The sequence below is a fragment of the Rhineura floridana genome, chromosome 7 (genome assembly GCF_030035675.1).
Source record: "Rhineura floridana isolate rRhiFlo1 chromosome 7, rRhiFlo1.hap2, whole genome shotgun sequence".
Lineage (NCBI taxonomy): Eukaryota > Metazoa > Chordata > Lepidosauria > Squamata > Rhineuridae > Rhineura > Rhineura floridana.
In genome coordinates, this window is record NC_084486.1 from 2,795,001 (window position 1) to 2,813,870 (window position 18,870).

Below are 18,870 nucleotides of genomic sequence, written 5' to 3' on the forward strand. Positions count from 1 at the left end.
CAGCATTCTTGCTAGAGTGCAGCCCAAACATGGGTGGCATCAAAGATACAACCACCATGGGATGCAGGATTCTATTGCTTTAGACAGTTACGGCATGCCTACAGTAGTATATATAAACCACTGCCAGGGAGCACGTAACTCAAATTATAAAGCATTGGAACTTTATTTCTGTGGCACACACACTTTGGGCACACACTTGAAGAATTTGGTGTTGGGAACCATGGCAAAAGGGCACTTGGTAAAGGCATCATTTTGCACAAATATCTGGGATTCAGAACAAAATAGAGAAAAGCATATTACTAACACTTGTCCCTTACAAATGCATTGTCTCTCTGGATTTTTGCAAGCTGTTGCTTTAAAGCCATAGCCTGCATGGGTATGGAGCAATGGAAAAAGCCATACCTCCTACTCTGGCTGGTCTATGACCGAAATAAATTTTATTCATTCATTCATACCTCCTACTCTGCTGTCTGTCGGAGAGCTCTCAAGGGCGTACCAGCCCTGCCAAGACTGGAAGGTTGACAAGGTCATGCATATATCCTCCCTTTGGAACCCAAGCAATCAGACCAAAGGCCTGTCTAACAGGGTATCCTGTTTTCCAAGATGCTTATGGCCATCATCATGACTGGTAACCATTGACTGATTGGTGGGAAATTCAGGACAGACAAAAGACAGTACTTCTTCACACAGTGCATAGTTAACATTGCAGTTTTAAACTTAGCACTTAAGTTCAGAAGTGTGGGTTCATGGCACAGTAACCATACATTACCCGGAAATAAGCCCCAATGAATTCCATTGATATTGCTCAATGATAAGTAAATACAAGATTGCAGCCTGAACTGATTAATCTTAAAAGTGCTACATAGGACTGTTAAGGAGGACCCCCATAAATTTCCAGACCTATGGGAAAAGATTGTGAGTATTAACATGGGGAAAAGGAGATCCACGAACACCACTTTCGAGCTCTTTGGAGGAAAGGTGGGAAGGATAAACATGTAACACTGACAAATAAAAATGGGTAACAATAAAAAGTCTCTCTCTAGCCTGCTCGTCTCTGATTTTGAAGGGTGTGTGTGTGTATGTGTAGCCAGGTTTGGAATTAAGAAAAAAGTCAACCTAAAAATCAAAGAAAAAAGAATTTGGAACACAGCCAGAATATTCATCTATAGGCATTGGATTTTACACGTAGGCCCCCAACAAATCCAGTGTGTGGTTGTCTGCTAGGGCAAGTTTGCTTGGGTAGGGTGTGAAGGCAGGGTGTGATCCGTGCTCCTGCATTACATATAGTCAGTGTACACCGAGTTCTCGTTGGCACCATCCCCTGCACCATCCTACTTTTTGTACATGCATTTTAAATTTGCCAAAGTGTTTTATAGTCTTTTAGCCTTACAACTGCCCTGTAAAGTAGATCATGGTGCAATATTAGCAAAACAATAAAAAGAACAGTTCTAGCACCTTAAAGGCTAACAAATTTATTATGGAGTACACTTTCTTCTTCACATGCATGGAAGTCTATGAAACCTTACACCATAATATAGTTGGTTTTTTGAAAAAAAATGTAAAGACACGACTCTTGTCAATAGTCTTACTGTGAAGGAAAATGTGCAGGCATGGTGAGGAATTATGGGCCTCCGAAACAAATGGCATGAGTATGTACAGAGGGCACTTTATTTATTATTATTATTATTTATACCCCGCCTTTTGGCCAAAGGCCCTCAAGGCGGCTTACAAAGAAAAATAAACACAAGTATAAAAATACATCACTTGTCTCGCCAATGGGGAATCTCTGGTAGTATTTTCAATGATTCTACAACAGTAACGTCAGCCTGAAACAAAAACCCTTCTTTTTCAGCCAGCCACATGATACTTGGAATTAGTGATGTTCTTTTACCAGAATAGGAAAACATGCGAAACAGAAAAGCAAATCAAAAGGAAGTGGATCTTGCAGCAAATAACAATCACTGTAACGTTAAGGAAATCCCGCCCGCGTGTTCTAGCTCATCAGAGCTCCGAGCAGTTCCAGTCTAGGAAGCACGAATTCTGTTCAGTAGGAGACCATCGAATCTGTCTACCTTCATACGTCTATGGTCTGCGTGACGTAGAATGCCTCCCGTCTCCTCTCCTTTAAGCTCCTCCCTTAATTCCTCCAGGGTTTTGGTGCGGGGCGTCCTTGAAGGGCCGCGATGGCGTTTGGCGGTGCTGCAGGCTGCCTGCGGCCCCTTCGCTTGCTGCGCCCGCTGGGGCGGACGGCGATGGCTCCAAGCAGCATCCGTGCCGGTGCGTGAGTTGCTGCCTCCTCCCTGCAAGGAGACGGTGGGGCGGTGGGAGGCCATCCCGCCGGTGGGGCCACCTCTCTCCGCGGGAGGGAGGGAGTGGAGGCTGCAGCCCCGTGCGCGCTTTCTTGGGAGAAAGCGCCTCTGAGAGAACAGGAGCGGGACCCGTCTACAATTCGTTTTCAGCTCCATTTTCTTATGCGCTGAATTTATTGGGACTTTATTCCCAAATCCATGTGTCCAGAATCTCAGATTAGAATCTACTGCCCAGCGATACTGAGAATGATGGTGCCTTGGGAAAGAAACGAGAGAAAGAGAGAGATCCAAGCTAGGTGATTCCATAGCAGCCTCCTATAAAGGCTGTTCACATCCCTTAGTCTCCTCTATCGCTTCTAGGATGTGTGGATGCCAAAGCTCCATTTCTCCCTCTTATTACTGAGAGTTTTTGTTGCTTTTTCTGGTTATCCTCCCCATTTATGTAGAAAGTCACATTGTTTTTGCATGAAGGCCAGGGATTTCTGTTTCTAGATTTGTTAGCTTTCACTCCTTTGAAACGGCAGGTGGCTGAAACTGAAGATGGAACTACATGTGATGCACAATGCAGGGATTGCTGAAAATAGCCACCCCCATGTTAGGGATGTTTCTTTAGATTTCCTGTGTCGAGATATCACATTGTGTGTTCTATTATACCTGCTCTACCTCACTGGTTGTCACTAAGGTAAAAAGTGACAGTGGTAGTTATGACAAAATGTTAAAAGGGTGAAGGGGAAGAATTTCATACAAGGCTGCTCTTTTCAGTAACAGCCCCATGTTGAGCATTACATCTAGTTTTGCCTTAAGATGAGTGTGTTGCTGAATAGAGGTGTATGCTTATTTCCCAGATTGTGAATTTAAAACTTCTATTAATACAAGCCTAAATGAATTTAACATTTTGTTCTACACCAGCTTTTCCCAGTCTTTGGGCCCCAAGATGCTGTTGGACTACAACCCCCATCAGCCCCAGCATGGCCAGTGGACAGGAATGATGGAAATTGTAGTCCAGCATGCTCTGGGGACCCAAAGGTTGGAAACGGTTGTTCTACACCACTATATTGTTCTTGCAGCTAGTAACTGATTCTTTGTAATCTGCTATTTCCCCTTGTATCATTGGGCTTAACACTGTTTCTCCTCTAGCTTCTGACATACCTAAAGACTTGCTGCCTGGGCCTTACCCCAAGACTCCAGAGGAAAGGGCAGCTGCTGCAAAAAAGTACAATATGAGGGTGGAGGACTATGAACCATATCCAGATGATGGCATGGGGTGAGCTATACTTGAAGGCCTGAAAAGATGTGGGAGATTGTGTATACAGCTGGTGTTGTGAAGGGCATATTCCTCTTCTGGTATAGTTTGCAGAAATGAAATTGTTTATTTAGCACTTGGGTAAAATACATTTAATATTCATATTTTTGATTCTTTCTCTCTCCCCTCCCCAGCAATGACAGATGGTGTTCACGATGATTAGTCATTGGGGACCCAATCACATCATTTCAGGAACTCCAACCAACCACAAAAGAAGGGATAATTTTAAGCATATATTCAGATCAAGACTGTCTCAGTGTGAGCCGCTTTGGGGTATTTGTTCATCTTCATAGCAGCTCAGTGACTTGGGTTATTCCTGCTATTCCAGGGAGTAATGAAAGTTTTTGAGATGAATCCACATTAGCAACATGAGGTCAGGCAAGGCTCCTGGATTTTGGGAATGGGAAGATTCCCACCTATCTAAAATCCATTTGAGAATTTTAATAATAGCCAAAACATTGTTCTGTAACCACTACGGTATAGTTGAAATCTCATTTAGAATTATAATCTGCAGCGTCCAGAAAATCTATGACGAATAGGGGAGCTTAGATTTGAGGTGAAGGCAGAGTCAAAATGCAACAGGGGTCCCCAACCTTTTTGGGGCAGTGGGCACATCTGGAATGTTTAGCAAATGTTGGTGTGCCAGTCACAAAATGACTGTTATGGGGTGTGTGGCATAACATGACAAAAAAATGGCTGCCACGTTTAAAAAAGGGAGGAACACATAATGCAGTGGGTATGCCCCCTCCCCTATTTAGTTGATAGAAAAAAAGGTGCCTACATCAGCAACCACGACACTCGCTCACAGACAGAAGTTCTTTACAATCATCTGTGTTCAAAATGGAAGAAAGGGTTGGCATCCAATCCTGGCAGCAAGTGAAATGTGGGCATGTTTAAGGGGGCATGCTCAGAGTAAGACATGTTGAACCATTGCAAATAGGCACCGAACAGGAAGAGCAAATAGTCTCTTGTGCAGTGTGGATTTTTCAGGCAATATCTACTGAGGCCTTGGTACCCAGGGGTGGCAGGTTGGTGACTCCTGCCATACAACAGCATTAGGTCTATTGAAATATAAACAAACAGTACCTGTTTATGTAACTTTTCTTTAGTATGAAACTGTGCAAGGTCCGCTGTTGGAGCAACACTGGCCTAATTCATGCAGGACCCTCTGCCTTAGCCCACATTTGTAACAAGAGTACTAAGCGGCACAATTTGGTCTAGCTGCTGCAGTGCCATAAACCTCAATATACCTAAATACCTCCATTTTAGGATTAGAATTTGCATTTCTTCCAGCCCTTTGATTTTTTAAAAGAATAAACAACTCTGAATCAAGCGGTGAAACATCATGAGAAAAATTCTTGTAATGTGTAAACAAGACATAAGTGTGTGCATGATATCCCATGATTTTAATTCATTGATTTTAATGGGTCTCCTCAGAATGTGACTTAGTTGCATATCATGCTATGTTTTGCATTGCAAAGTAGGAAGAGTGGAAAAAGCACAAGGAAATTGTTGTGACAGTACAAGACAGCTGAGTAGTTTTATTTAAATACATAAACACAGCGTACTCAAATCTTTATAGGTTATTTTATCTGCTTTCTCCTCTGTTCTTGTATTGGAATAAATTTCTGTTAGTTGTCTTCTGGCACAATAGATTACGGTGAGTTTCTTACATGTTTTTCACAGTTATGGTGACTATCCCAAGCTCCCTGACCGATCCCAACATGAGAGAGATCCTTGGTATGAATGGGATCATCCTGATTTGAGGCGTAACCATGGCGAGACTGTAAGGACGATAACTTTTTACTCTCTCTGTTTCTATAATTTCAGTATGTAGTTCAGAAGTATATTATAAAAATGATCATCTGTGGCACATGTTTGTCACAAAGTGGGGGTTGAGGAGGTAGTATCATTAAGTTTGTGGCAGTCAACTGAATCACAAGCTCAAAGAATCTTCCCTTGCATGTCCTCTATCCCTAGTTCTTAAATTTCCTTGTTGCGCACATATCAACATTTTAAATTCCCAGTTTGATTCTGAAAATGATCATTGTTATGTGTATTAGAAATTGATTCTGTCCTTGGAGATGTTTGGCTTACTGACTGCAATGTGTGAAGTCGCATAGCGTCGTCAGTGTATGAAGTACTTACAGTAGGGGTCTCCCACCTTTTTAGACCAGCGCACACATCTTGAATTCTGAGAGAGTGCTGTGCATTCCAGTCACAGAATGGCTGCTGTGGGCAGGTATGGCATAACACAAAATTACAAAGAGTACTGTCATGGTGAAGCTTTTCCTATCATTGTAGTTCCATATTGGAAAAGGCTTAACCTGTTGAATCTCTGCCTGCCATACAGCTATTAAAGGCACAAGAACCCTGGTTTTCCCCAGTGCCAACCTTAAGCCAAAGCCTAGGCTGTCATACTGTACTCGCTTACCGGGAGTCAGCCCCATTAAACACAAAGAGACTAAGGGTGCATTCCAACACATGTCTACACAGAAGTAAGCTTCTTTGGGTTCAGTGGGAATTACTCCCAGCTAAGTGTGTGTTGGATTGTAGCCTTACTTCTGAAGTAGACATATATACCATTGTATTGTAAGTTTAACTATGCACTGAATTCTTAATGAGTGACTGGTCTTTAGCTCCTGCATAGGAGGAGACATACCTAAGGCTCTTCGAAAAGTTTTCACATTTGACTTTTTGGGGGATGAGGGATTCTTTAACATCCACCCACACTTGCTATGTAGTAGTATTTACAGAAAATAATTTCTACATGATCTCAGACAAACCCACCATAGGAAAGATGCATCCTGGCTGCAAGCAAAAAATGAAGGGCAAACTGTGGAGATTCCAAGGATTAGAAAATAAGACAGACGCAGGAAAAGTGCAGTAGAGGGGAGAGGAAAACAGCAGCTGTTTAAGACCCAAAGTTTCCTGTTGCTTGGTGTCCAAACAACTCACTTAACAATCACAGCACTGACTTCAGTCATTGACTAAAACACTGACAGGCAGGAGCAGCTAGTCTGACTCATTTCACAGAAAGGAGGGTACCTGCACATTTTGCTTCATAACTTTCTTTCTAAGAGGGTTCGAGACTTACTTTTTTTTAAAAAAAGCTCAGAATCTGAGGCTTCTGCTCAAGGACATCAACAAAGGCCTTTGCAGGTGCCACAAATTAAAGCAGGTCCCTACCCCAAGAATTTAAAGTCTCAATTTAGATAGTGGATGGAAAGGTGAAGGTAATAAGGGCTAAGGATACTTAGGATGTGTTTTCAGCTGGAAACACAGACTAACAATCAAAGTCAAAGGTTTGGAAGAGGTGGGTCTTTACCTCTGGCTTGAAGAATAAGAGAGGGTGAATCATACACACATTATGGGAGGGGGGTTTCTAGACATAAAGAGCATTAAGGGGAGAATGAGCTCTGTTTCTGGGAGCAGGTGATATCCAAGCAGATTGGAGCAGGAGAGTTGGAGGAGTGATGATCACATTCAGTATATAAGATGCTGCAGTATCAGCATTGGAAAGATTGCCATGTGATAACATCTTACCACAGTACAGAGTCTCTTATTTGACAAAACCTTTCAAGTTTTCCAGGGCAGGGGGAGCAAAAAAAGGGTCTGGGGGGGATGTGGAAAAACTGTGTTTTCTCCCTCCTGTTTTTTCTCCAGATCTTCACATCTAATTATGGTTGATTGTCACATCAGTTAAAGGGAAAAGCTTTTTCCTGTAATAATAATAATAATAAATTTAATTTCTGTGTCGCCTATCTGGCCAAAGGCCACTCTAGGCGACATACAAAACAGTTAAAACACAATGAGATAAAATACAATAATACAATAAAAACAGTATGAGAACAATACAGCAGCAACAATATTAAAACAGGGTAGGAGGCATTTCAGTCACAGTAATTAACCCTCCCCGGAGATCCCAAAGGCCTGATGAAAGAGCCAGGTCTTTAAGGCTTTACGGAATACATTTAGGGAAGAGGCGTGCCAGAGATCTTGTGGGAGGGAGTTCCAGAGAGTGGGGGCCGCCACTGAGAATGCCCTCTCTCTTGTACCTGCCAATCTAGCTGTTTTTGTCGGCGGGATTGAGAGAAGGCCTTGAGTGGCTGATCTTGTCGGGCGGCATAATTGGTGGCGTTGAAGGCGCTCCGTAAGATAAACTGGGCCGAGACCGTATAGGGATTTAAAGGTTAATATCAACACCTTGAATTGGGCCCGGAAGACAACTGGAACCCAGTGTAGATCGAACAACACTGGTGTGATGTGATCCCGGCGGCGACTATTCGTAAGTAGTCGAGCCGCCGCATTTTGTATAAGTTGTAATTTCCGGACCGTTTTCAAGGGTAACCCCACGTAGAGCGCATTACAGTAGTCCAAACGAGAGGTGACCAGGGTGTGTACTACCAGTGGGAGCTGATGAGCAGGAAGGTAGGGTTGCAGCCTTCGTATGAGGTGTAGTTGATACCAGGCTGCCCGGCTCACCGCCGAAATCTGAGCCTCCATGGGCAGCCTGGAGTCAAGTACAACCCCAAGGCTGCGGACCTGGTCCTTCAGGGGTAAACTCACCCCATTGAACTTCAGGTCAACATCTCCGAACCTTCTTTTGTCCCCCACAAGTAGCACCTCGGTCTTATTGGGGTTCAGCTTCAGCTTGTTCCTTCCCATCCATCCACTCACGGATTCCAGGCACTTGGACAAGGTCTCCACAGCCAACTGTGGTGAAGATTTAAAGAAAAGATAGAGCTGAGTGTCATCTGCATATTGGTGACACTGCAGCCCAAATCTCCTGATGATTGTCCCCAGCGGCTTCATATAAATATTAAATAGCATGGGAGAGAGGATAGAGCCCTGTGGCACACCACAATTGAGAGGCCAAGGGTCTGAAAGCTCCTCCCCCAATGCTACTTGTTGGTACCTATCAGAGAGAAAGGAACGGAACCACTGTAATACAGTGCCTCCAATTCCCAATCCCCCCAGGCGCTGTAAAAGGATACCGTGGTCGACAGTATCAAAAGCCGCTGAGAGATCGAGGAGGACAAGAAAGGTGAAGTCTCCCCTATCTAATGCCCTCCTCAAATCATCTACCAGAGCGACCAAGGCTGTTTCAGTTCCGTGACCAGTCCTGAAACCCGATTGGTATGGATCCAAGTAATCCGTTTCATCCAAGTGTGTTGACAACTGGTTGGCCACCACTCGCTCAATGACCTTGCCCAAAAATGGTAGGTTCGAAATTGGGCGGAAGTTATTGAAAACTTGGGGATCCAAGGAGGGCTTCTTCAGGATGGGCTTTACAATTGCCTCCTTGAAGGCTGATGGCATCACACCCTCTTTCAAGGAAGCGTTTACCACCACCTTGATCCCCTCGCCCAATTTCTCTCTGCAGCTCATAAGGAGCCACAATGGGCAAGGATCAGTTAGATAAGTGGCAGGCTTCACAGATGAAAGCACCTTGTCCACATCCTCAGAAGGGAGAAGCTGAAACCGATCCCAACTTACAGGCATGCAACTGGCCAACTCTGGTTTATCCACTATATCCACGGCACACGGGATCGAGCTCCGTAAGTGTTTGATTTTGTCAGCGAAGTGCTTTGCTAATATATCACAGGAGGCCTTTGACTGTTCCAAGGGTTCCTGAGCAACTGGACCGACCAGGCTTCGGTCCACCTGGAACAGCCTCCTGGGACAGCACTTTGCAGACGCAATAGAGGCAGCAAAGAAAGCCTTCTTTCCTACCTTTATTGCCACTTGGTAGGCAGCTACTGCTGCTCTAACCTGTGTCCAGACATCTTCGGAGCGAGATTTCCGCCACCGGCGCTCTAGTCGTCTCACCTCCTGTCTCAAACTACGCAACCGCGGTGTATACCATGGTGCTAGTTGAGTTCTATTCAGGGGGAGAGGACGTTTCGGAGCCACCCGGTCTAATGCCCTGGTGATCCCATCATTCCACTCCTTCACCAGGGTTTCGACCAGGCGACCTTCAGCAGGTTCCAATTCCCCAAGCGCACTCAGGAATCCATCTGGATCCATCAGGCGCCTGGGGCAGACCATTCTAATAGGTCCTTCACCCCTGCGGAGGGGGCATGGCATCGAGAAGTCCATGTTTACCAGGTAGTGATCTGACCATGACACAGGGGTGGAATAAACCACTCCCAACTTCAGACCACTTCTCTCCTCTCCCAGGACAAATACAAGGTCGAGAGCATGACCGGCTACATGGGTGGGCCCAGTATTACTAAGGTGCAGTTCCCAGGAAGCCATGGTTTCCAGGAAATCCCGAGGGGCTCCTGTGAGAGTGGCCTCGGCATGCACGTTAAAGTCACCCAGCACTAACAATTCTGGGGACAACGCCCGTACAGCCGAGACCACCTCCAGCACCTCGGCCAGGGAATCTGCCGTGCAGCGGGGTGGGCGGTACACCAGCAAGATCCCTAAACTGCCCTTCGGGCCCAACCTCCAGTAATACAATCAACAAATTGAGTCCTATGGAGAGGAGGTCTGGCAAAAACCAAGGACTCTCGATAAATGACTGCCACACCCCCTCCCCGCCTTCCTACCCTCGGCTGCTGTGCATAACGGAAACCTGGTGGACACATGGCCTCAAGAATGGGAGCAGAGGCTTCGTCCAACCAAGTCTCCGTAATGCATGCCAGGTTTGCCCGCCCATCCAAGATCATATCATGAATGAGTGAGGTTTTCTGAGCCACAGACCTGGCATTACATAACAGCAGTCGAAGGTCGGTAGGAACCTTGCATCCCCCAGTTTTCATCTGGTTCTGAGCAGACTGGGAACATGGGATGGATATAATGCATCTATCCCGTGTTCCCCTATTCCGGCATGGTCTGCCAATAGCACCCTTCCAGCGCCTGCCGCCCAAACTTCCTATAACTTGGCCCCCCACTTCCCTCCCTGGCTTGCACATGCCTCTACCCCTATCTGCCAGTCAACAGGTCACCCACCCTAACAATTTTGTCCAGAGACCCGCCTCCATACCCAATAACAGCTGTAATTAGTTAAAATAAATTAATTTAAATTAAACTAAATCAATATAATTGCCCCACTTTCACATTCACATTCACACATTCATACACACTCACACACAACACACTCCCTTCTATTTGCCAACAGGCAGGCCTACTCCCTAAAGCAATAAAAAATAAAGATAAGAAAATACAATACAATAAAAATAAAATAAATAAAAAGAAAGCAGCAGCAAGAGCAGCAGGCTCTCCTTCCCTGGGTGGCGATGTTCTCCTTCTTCCTGCAGGCACTGGGTCTCCCAGGCCACCTCAGCCAGCCGGCTTATGTATCCCTCCAAAGAGGGACAGGTGATGGCCATTAGTCCTGCCAGGCAGAAGTCCCACTGGGAAGGGTGGTGTAGGTGATGTTCCAACAGCAGCAGCAGCAACAGCAGGCTCTCCTTCCTTGGGTGGCGATGTTCTCCTTCTTCCTGCAGGCACTGGGTCTCCCAGGCCACCTCAGCCAGCCGGCTTATGTATCCCTCCAAAGAGGGACAGGTGATGGCAATTAGTCCTGCCAGGCAGAAGTCCCACTGGGAAGGGTGGTGTAGGTGATGTTCCAACAGCAGCAGCAACAGCAGGCTCTCCTTCCCTGGGTGGCGATGTTCTCGTTCTCCCTGCAGGCACTGGGTCTCCCAGGCCACCTCAGCCAGCCGGCTTATGTATCCCTCCAAAGAGGGACAGGTGATGGCAATTAGTCCTGCCAGGCAGAAGTCCCACTGGGAAGGGTGGTGTAGGTGATGTTCCAACAGCAGCAGCAACAGCAGGCTCTCCTTCCCTGGGTGGCGATGTTCTCCTTCTTCCTGCAGGCACTGGGTCTCCCAGGCCACCTCAGCCAGCCGGCTTATGTATCCCTCCAAAGAGGGACAGGTGATGGCAATTAGTCCTGCCAGGCAGAAGTCCCACTGGGAAGGGTGGTGTAGGTGATGTTCCAACAGCAGCAGCAACAGCAGGCTCTCCTTCCTTGGGTGGCGATGTTCTCGTTCTCCCTGCAGGCACTGGGTCTCCCAGGCCACCTCAGCCAGCCGGCTTATGTATCCCTCCAAAGAGGGACAGGTGATGGCAATTAGTCCTGCCAGGCAGAAGTCCCACTGGGAAGGGTGGTGTAGGTGATGTTCCAACAGCAGCAGCAACAGCAGGCTCTCCTTCCCTGGGTGGCGATGTTCTCCTTCTTCCTGCCGGCACTGGGTCTCCCAGGCCACCTCAGCCAGCCGGCTTATGTATCCCTCCAAAGAGGGACAGGTGATGGCAATTAGTCCTGCCAGGCAGAAGTCCCACTGGGAAGGGTGGTGTAGGTGATGTTCCAACAGCAGCAGCAACAGCAGGCTCTCCTTCCTTGGGTGGCGATGTTCTCCTTCTTCCTGCAGGCACTGGGTCTCCCAGGCCACCTCAGCCAGCCGGCTTATGTATCCCTCCAAAGAGGGACAGGTGATGGCAATTAGTCCTGCCAGGCAGAAGTCCCACTGGGAAGGGTGGTGTAGGTGATGTTCCAACAGCAGCAGCAACAGCAGGCTCTCCTTCCCTGGGTGGCGATGTTCTCCTTCTTCCTGCAGGCACTGGGTCTCCCAGGCCACCTCAGCCAGCCGGCTTATGTATTCCTCCAAAGAGGGACAGGTGATGGCAATTAGTCCTGCCAGGCAGAAGTCCCACTGGGAAGGGTGGTGTAGGTGATGTTCCAACAGCAGCAGCAACAGCAGGCTCTCCTTCCCTGGGTGGCGATGTTCTCCTTCTTCCTGCAGGCACTGGGTCTCCCAGGCCACCTCAGCCAGCCGGCTTATGTATCCCTCCAAAGAGGGACAGGTGATGGCAATTAGTCCTGCCAGGCAGAAGTCCCACTGGGAAGGGTGGTGTAGGTGATGTTCCAACAGCAGCAGCAACAGCAGGCTCTCCTTCCTTGGGTGGCGATGTTCTCCTTCTTCCTGCAGGCACTGGGTCTCCCAGGCCACCTCAGCCAGCCGGCTTATGTATCCCTCCAAAGAGGGACAGGTGATGGCAATTAGTCCTGCCAGGCAGAAGTCCCACTGGGAAGGGTGGTGTAGGTGATGTTCCAACAGCAGCAGCAACAGCAGGCTCTCCTTCCCTGGGTGGCGATGTTCTCCTTCTTCCTGCAGGCACTGGGTCTCCCAGGCCACCTCAGCCAGCCGGCTTATGTATCCCTCCAAAGAGGGACAGGTGATGGCAATTAGTCCTGCCAGGCAGAAGTCCCACTGGGAAGGGTGGTGTAGGTGATGTTCCAACAGCAGCAGCAACAGCAGGCTCTCCTTCCCTGGGTGGCGATGTTCTCCTTCTTCCTGCAGGCACTGGGTCTCCCAGGCCACCTCAGCCAGCCGGCTTATGTATCCCTCCAAAGAGGGACAGGTGATGGCAATTAGTCCTGCCAGGCAGAAGTCCCACTGGGAAGGGTGGTGTAGGTGATGTTCCAACAGCAGCAGCAACAGCAGGCTCTCCTTCCCTGGGTGGCGATGTTCTCCTTCTTCCTGCAGGCACTGGGTCTCCCAGGCCACCTCAGCCAGCCGGCTTATGTATCCCTCCAAAGAGGGACAGGTGATGGCAATTAGTCCTGCCAGGCAGAAGTCCCACTGGGAAGGGTGGTGTAGGTGATGTTCCAACAGCAGCAGCAACAGCAGGCTGTCCTTCCTTGGGTGGCGATGTTCTCCTTCTTCCTGCAGGCACTGGGTCTCCCAGGCCACCTCAGCCAGCCGGCTTATGTATCCCTCCAAAGAGGGACAGGTGATGGCAATTAGTCCTGCCAGGCAGAAGTCCCACTGGGAAGGGTGGTGTAGGTGATGTTCCAACAGCAGCAGCAACAGCAGGCTCTCCTTCCTTGGGTGGCGATGTTCTCCTTCTTCCTGCAGGCACTGGGTCTCCCAGGCCACCTCAGCCAGCCGGCTTATGTATCCCTCCAAAGAGGGACAGGTGATGGCAATTAGTCCTGCCAGGCAGAAGTCCCACTGGGAAGGGTGGTGTAGGTGATGTTCCAACAGCAGCAGCAACAGCAGGCTCTCCTTCCCTGGGTGGCGATGTTCTCCTTCTTCCTGCAGGCACTGGGTCTCCCAGGCCACCTCAGCCAGCCGGCTTATGTATCCCTCCAAAGAGGGACAGGTGATGGCAATTAGTCCTGCCAGGCAGAAGTCCCACTGGGAAGGGTGGTGTAGGTGATGTTCCAACAGCAGCAGCAACAGCAGGCTGTCCTTCCTTGGGTGGCGATGTTCTTGTTCTCCCTGCAGGCACTGGGTCTCCCAGGCCACCTCAGCCAGCCGGCTTATGTATCCCTCCAAAGAGGGACAGGTGATGGCAATTAGTCCTGCCAGGCAGAAGTCCCACTGGGAAGGGTGGTGTAGGTGATGTTCCAACAGCAGCAGCAACAGCAGGCTCTCCTTCCTTGGGTGGCGATGTTCTCGTTCTCCCTGCAGGCACTGGGTCTCCCAGGCCACCTCAGCCAGCCGGCTTATGTATCCCTCCAAAGAGGGACAGGTGATGGCAATTAGTCACAGCTGGCTGGGTACCTGGGGCCTGGTCCTGCCAGGCAGAAGTCCCACTGGGAAGGGTGGTGTAGGTGATGTTCCAACAGCAGCAGCAACAGCAGGCTCTCCTTCCTTGGGTGGCGATGTTCTCCTTCTTCCTGCAGGCACTCTGTGATGCAAACTGGATCACTCCTAAGCTTTTTTATACCGAACCTGCTATTAATAGGGCTCATAGTAAATGTGTGTCAAGCACTCTCTCATCGCCATAACAATCCCAAGCGCTATCAGAAATGTTGTTGACTATGAGAGCAATACATAACTATGTATCTCCCTGTCTTTCGACCAGATGCACTGGGATTTTGATATGTTCATTCGGACGCGAGTTGACACCTCCCCCACAGTTGTGCCCTGGACCACAATGCGCAATTATCTCTTGGGCCTTCTTGGTGTCACGGCTTTCTTGCTTGGTCTTGGTGAGATTTTTCCGTCCTACCAGCCTGTGGTGAGTTCCAAGTTGGTATTTAACAAAGGGTCTTGAATTTCTGTCTGTGTTAACTCTTCAGAGTTCATGTCTAGATTCCAGTATCCATATCATCTTGAAAAATCAAAACATTTTTTGTCTTCTATTAAGACAGTAACCTCAGGCCAGGGAGCCAAGTATGGTAATCTCTGCCTCTAAATCCAGTTCTTGGAACTCACCGTAGGCCACACCCCCTCTCCAAGTCACACTCTCTTTTGCCTAGCTGGAATGTGTCCTTGAACTGTGATAATACCTCTTATAGTGAGTGAGTGTAAAACACACTTGACTTGTGTATGTCCCCCATCCATGTATAACAGTATTCTTCAGCCGTTAACTCTGTCTACAAAGGTGGGGTTCTTACCTCCCACAGTTGGCCCTTTGGCTAGCAATAATGTGTCTTAAATGAGAAATACCACAATTGGCTGCTGTGTAGCTTCCATGGCCTGTGCAGGTGGTACTGTGAACAGATAAAACTGGCTGGCAATGTCAAATTCAGGGTGTAGGTTTGGGGGTATGTCATTCTTTGTATTTTTCATTTTTGGAAGGGCTTGTATGGGCCTCTTGATGTGAGGGTCCATATTCTAAATGTGTTGAAACTAGTTCATTCTTGTGTCTCCTGTTCTCTGCAGGGCCCAAAGCAATATCCCTACAATGACCTGTATCTGGAGCGAGGAGGGGATCCCAACAAAGAGTCTGTGCCAGAAGCGCAACACTATGAGATCTAAGAGTGCTTGGAACTGGAGCTCCTCTTCTCTCCTCTCTGATCAGGGTTATCTACAAAACCAGTTATATTGTACATCACTCTTCTAAAGACCCTGATTTTGGGGGGTATGGGAGCACAAACAGGAAAGGATCTATTTTGAAATTTCTGGTTTGTATGAGCATGCTATACAGTGGTCCATGTGGAGTTAGTATGCATCTCTCTACAATCTAAATAAATAGTTCATTTATGCATAGCCGCTTGTTTCCCGCAAAGCATCCACTGCCTGCTCACCCACTCAGTAGACGACCCTGGGCCAGTCACTCTCAGCATAATCTGTGTCATAGGGCTGATGTGAGGATAGAGTGGAGAGCAAGAGAACTGTGTATGCAACCTTGACCGTGAGATATAAATGTGATAATAGAGAAAATAAAAATAATTCCCGCTCATATCAGAAAACAAGCCATAATGAAGGAACATTCAGACAGCACACGTACAATTCCAAACTGCAGAGACAGAAGATCAGAAAGGTGACTTCAAAAAGAAACCATTTCCTTGCTCTCCATCATAACCTAGCTTATCAACTCAAGAGGAAGGAATCTTCCCAGAAATCCATAGATTACAAGATATTTCTAAAAAATATCCCTCAGGTCTGAGCCAAGCAGAACCAAGTAAGAATTCTAACCACATGTAAAAAAAAATAAAAATGGTGATGGGTCAAAGTCAATAAAAAACAGGTTATTGTCGAGTAGTTTACCACAGGAGGTGCAGTCAAGCGTTCAGCAAAAATTTACTGTAAAGAGGGACCCCTAGAATGGGCGAGAATAGGGATGTTATGTAAATAAAGTACCCCAATTTTTTATCTGCAGTGTGATGGGGGATATACAATGCTTTCTTACTGATTGATGAAAATTCTGATTTGCTTTTCTGGATTACTTGGCACCTAGTAAAAGACAGTGGTCTTGCACATGGTGATACATGTTCAGTAAGAGTGCATTTTCAAGATCACTTGATAAAGATGGCTTGCCATAGCAGCGGGGTAGAGAACAGATCGCTTGAACCCTAAACCTTGCTGTAAGAATTGCAAAGCATTCCATTAAACAATCTGGCAATGTAGTACATTCTATTATGCAAATAGGCACTCAGACTAAGTTCAGCCCTCAGAACATGTAAGACTGTGGGAACGACAGAAATGCCATGGAGGGGCCAGAAGGTTGTGCTCCCACTTCCCCTCACTTGATGGTAATAGGGGAGGGAGAAAGGAGATGATTCCTGAAGAGGGCTTGGGGTGACTGCCAAACTTGTACTGAGAATGCAAGACCTTGCAAGAAAAGGCTTAGACTGTGAGGACTCTGGAATAGCAGATTGCTGAGATGTGCTGCAAGAAGTGCAGAGGAAAGCTGAGCACAAGAAAGCAACAGAACAACTGGAGAAGAAAGGTTGGTGGATCCCACTGAGTCTGGTGTGCCTTTGCTTTGCCTCCCCCCAGGCCAAATCAAGCACTCGGTTACTTGCAGAAGCTCCTGTGACGCCCTTCCCTGGCTCTCCCTGTCAGGTTCCTACCTGCGCGTGGCTACTGCCTGTCACTAGGCACCACCAGGGACTCCACCAGTCCGGACTGTCCTTTTTTATTGTTTCTCTCCCCGCTCTAGCACAGATCTCAACAGATCCCCCTGCTAGGCAACCACCAGTCACGTCCTTATACTAGTATTCCCAGTGACTCTGAATACTGGTATTGTTATTCTCTTCACCGCTGCCACCATTTGTTACAGTTTCCCTTCAGCCTTGGTCATTACCTTACCCTCCCTTCTGGTCTGTGAAACCCCAGCCAAGGATCAGGCCTTTGGTAAACCAAATTAAGTATTTATTACAGATAACAAAGCTAACAAGATTAACAAGATTTCTTCTTAAGGCACATAAGCATATGGTTTTACTCAATACTAATCTGAACTCCACCCCCCTCCTTCTCCACTCTCTCCTGGCAAACAACTCTCTAAACCCCACCAAGCAACCCACTCTTTCTCTTCTCCCCCCCCCCAGATTCCACTCTCACTCTTCCTTTTATACATTCAGCCATTTTAAACACTCAGCCAATCATCTCGCATTCTACTGCCCATTCACTCCCCCTCCTCTTTCACTCCACTTACCATGTATACATTAATATAGGAACATCACATTTCCCCCCCCTTAAAACAACGGCAGAGTATTATTCCTGTTCCAGGATTTATACATCGCGTTAACAAAAGTCTCTATGGGGAAAATGTCTTTCTTTGTTCCTCGGTCTGGTCACGTCACTGCAGTCCCAGCCACTTGCCTGGAAAGTCCATCGGCCAGTACATTGTCCTTGCCTTTGATGAACTGGAAGTCCACTTGATAGTCCTGTAGGGCCCAGGACCACCTCTGCAGCATAGTGTTATGGTTTTTCATAGTCTGCAATCATAACAAGGCCCGATGATCCGTAGTCACTGTGAATCTTCGTCCCCACACATATGGGCGCAACTTGTTCAGTACCCACACGACCGCTAGGCACTCCTTCTGGACCGACGAATAGTTTTTCTCCCTCGGCGTCAGCTTGCGACTCAGGTATGCCACTGGATGTCTGGTGCCTTCTCTCTCCTGCAGCAAGACGACTCCCAGCACCAGGTCCGACGCATCTGTAGCCATGATGAATGGTTTCTCATAGTCTGGTGCTATTAATATGGGTCCTTGGCACAAGGCTTGCTTCAGTAGATCAAAAGCCTTCTGACATTCATCCGTCCATACCACACGCTCAGAACACTTTTTCTTGGTCAATTCATGCAAGGGGATAGGCCACAATTGCACTGCCTCTACCTTGCTCCATAAGGGGGTGACTTTCCCACTCCCCACCCCATGTCCTACACAGATTACTTCACTCACAACTTTCCCATTCACACAGCACAGTACAGATCTGACTGGGGCATGCTCTCCAGTATCAATGGAATGTCTGGCTATACTGGTTTGGCCAGGTTTATTACTAAAGAGATTCCAATACGTTTTCAAAACTCTCAGAATCTCTTCTTTTACTTTCTCCTTCACCTCCTCTGACCATTCCACTTGATCTACCCCTCCTTTGTCTTTGCTTTCCTGTACCAAATCTGGAAGTTCAGGCCCACTTCCCTCAGGGAATAAGGTAACTTGCAACACCTGTGCATCCCTGGTATGGTAAGGCTTTAACATATTTACATGAACCACTTTGCTTTTGTTTAATTGGTCTGTGGTGATTATATACGTCACTGTCAAGCCTTTCTCTGATGGTATATGGTCCTTCCCAGTTAGCCTGTAATTTGTCATGTTTCCTGGGTATGAACGCCATAACCATATCTCCCACATCATACACACATTCCCTGGCTGTTCTGTCATACCAGTAACTTTGCTTCTGCTGTGCTTGACCCAAATTCTTTTTCACCACCTCCATCATTGATGTTAATTTATTGCGGAATTCCAATACAAAATCTACTACAGATGTTTTGTACTTTCCCAGGGTTCCTTCCCATGAATTTTTTAATAGTTCCAAAGGTCCCCTCACTTTTTTA

General features: G+C 47.3%; 1 protein-coding gene across 1 annotated transcript; it reads left to right on the forward strand.

Annotated features, from left to right (window-relative positions):
• Window positions 1–2,103: 2,103 nt before the first annotated feature.
• Window positions 2,104–15,572, forward strand: NDUFB8 (NADH:ubiquinone oxidoreductase subunit B8). Its single transcript, XM_061634667.1, has 5 exons — window positions 2,104–2,277; window positions 3,447–3,573; window positions 5,299–5,398; window positions 14,443–14,598; window positions 15,246–15,572. Exons 1-5 carry the CDS (start codon window positions 2,184–2,186, stop codon window positions 15,339–15,341), a joined length of 573 nt encoding a protein of 190 aa, XP_061490651.1. The 5' UTR covers window positions 2,104–2,183; the 3' UTR covers window positions 15,342–15,572.
• Window positions 15,573–18,870: the final 3,298 nt, after the last annotated feature.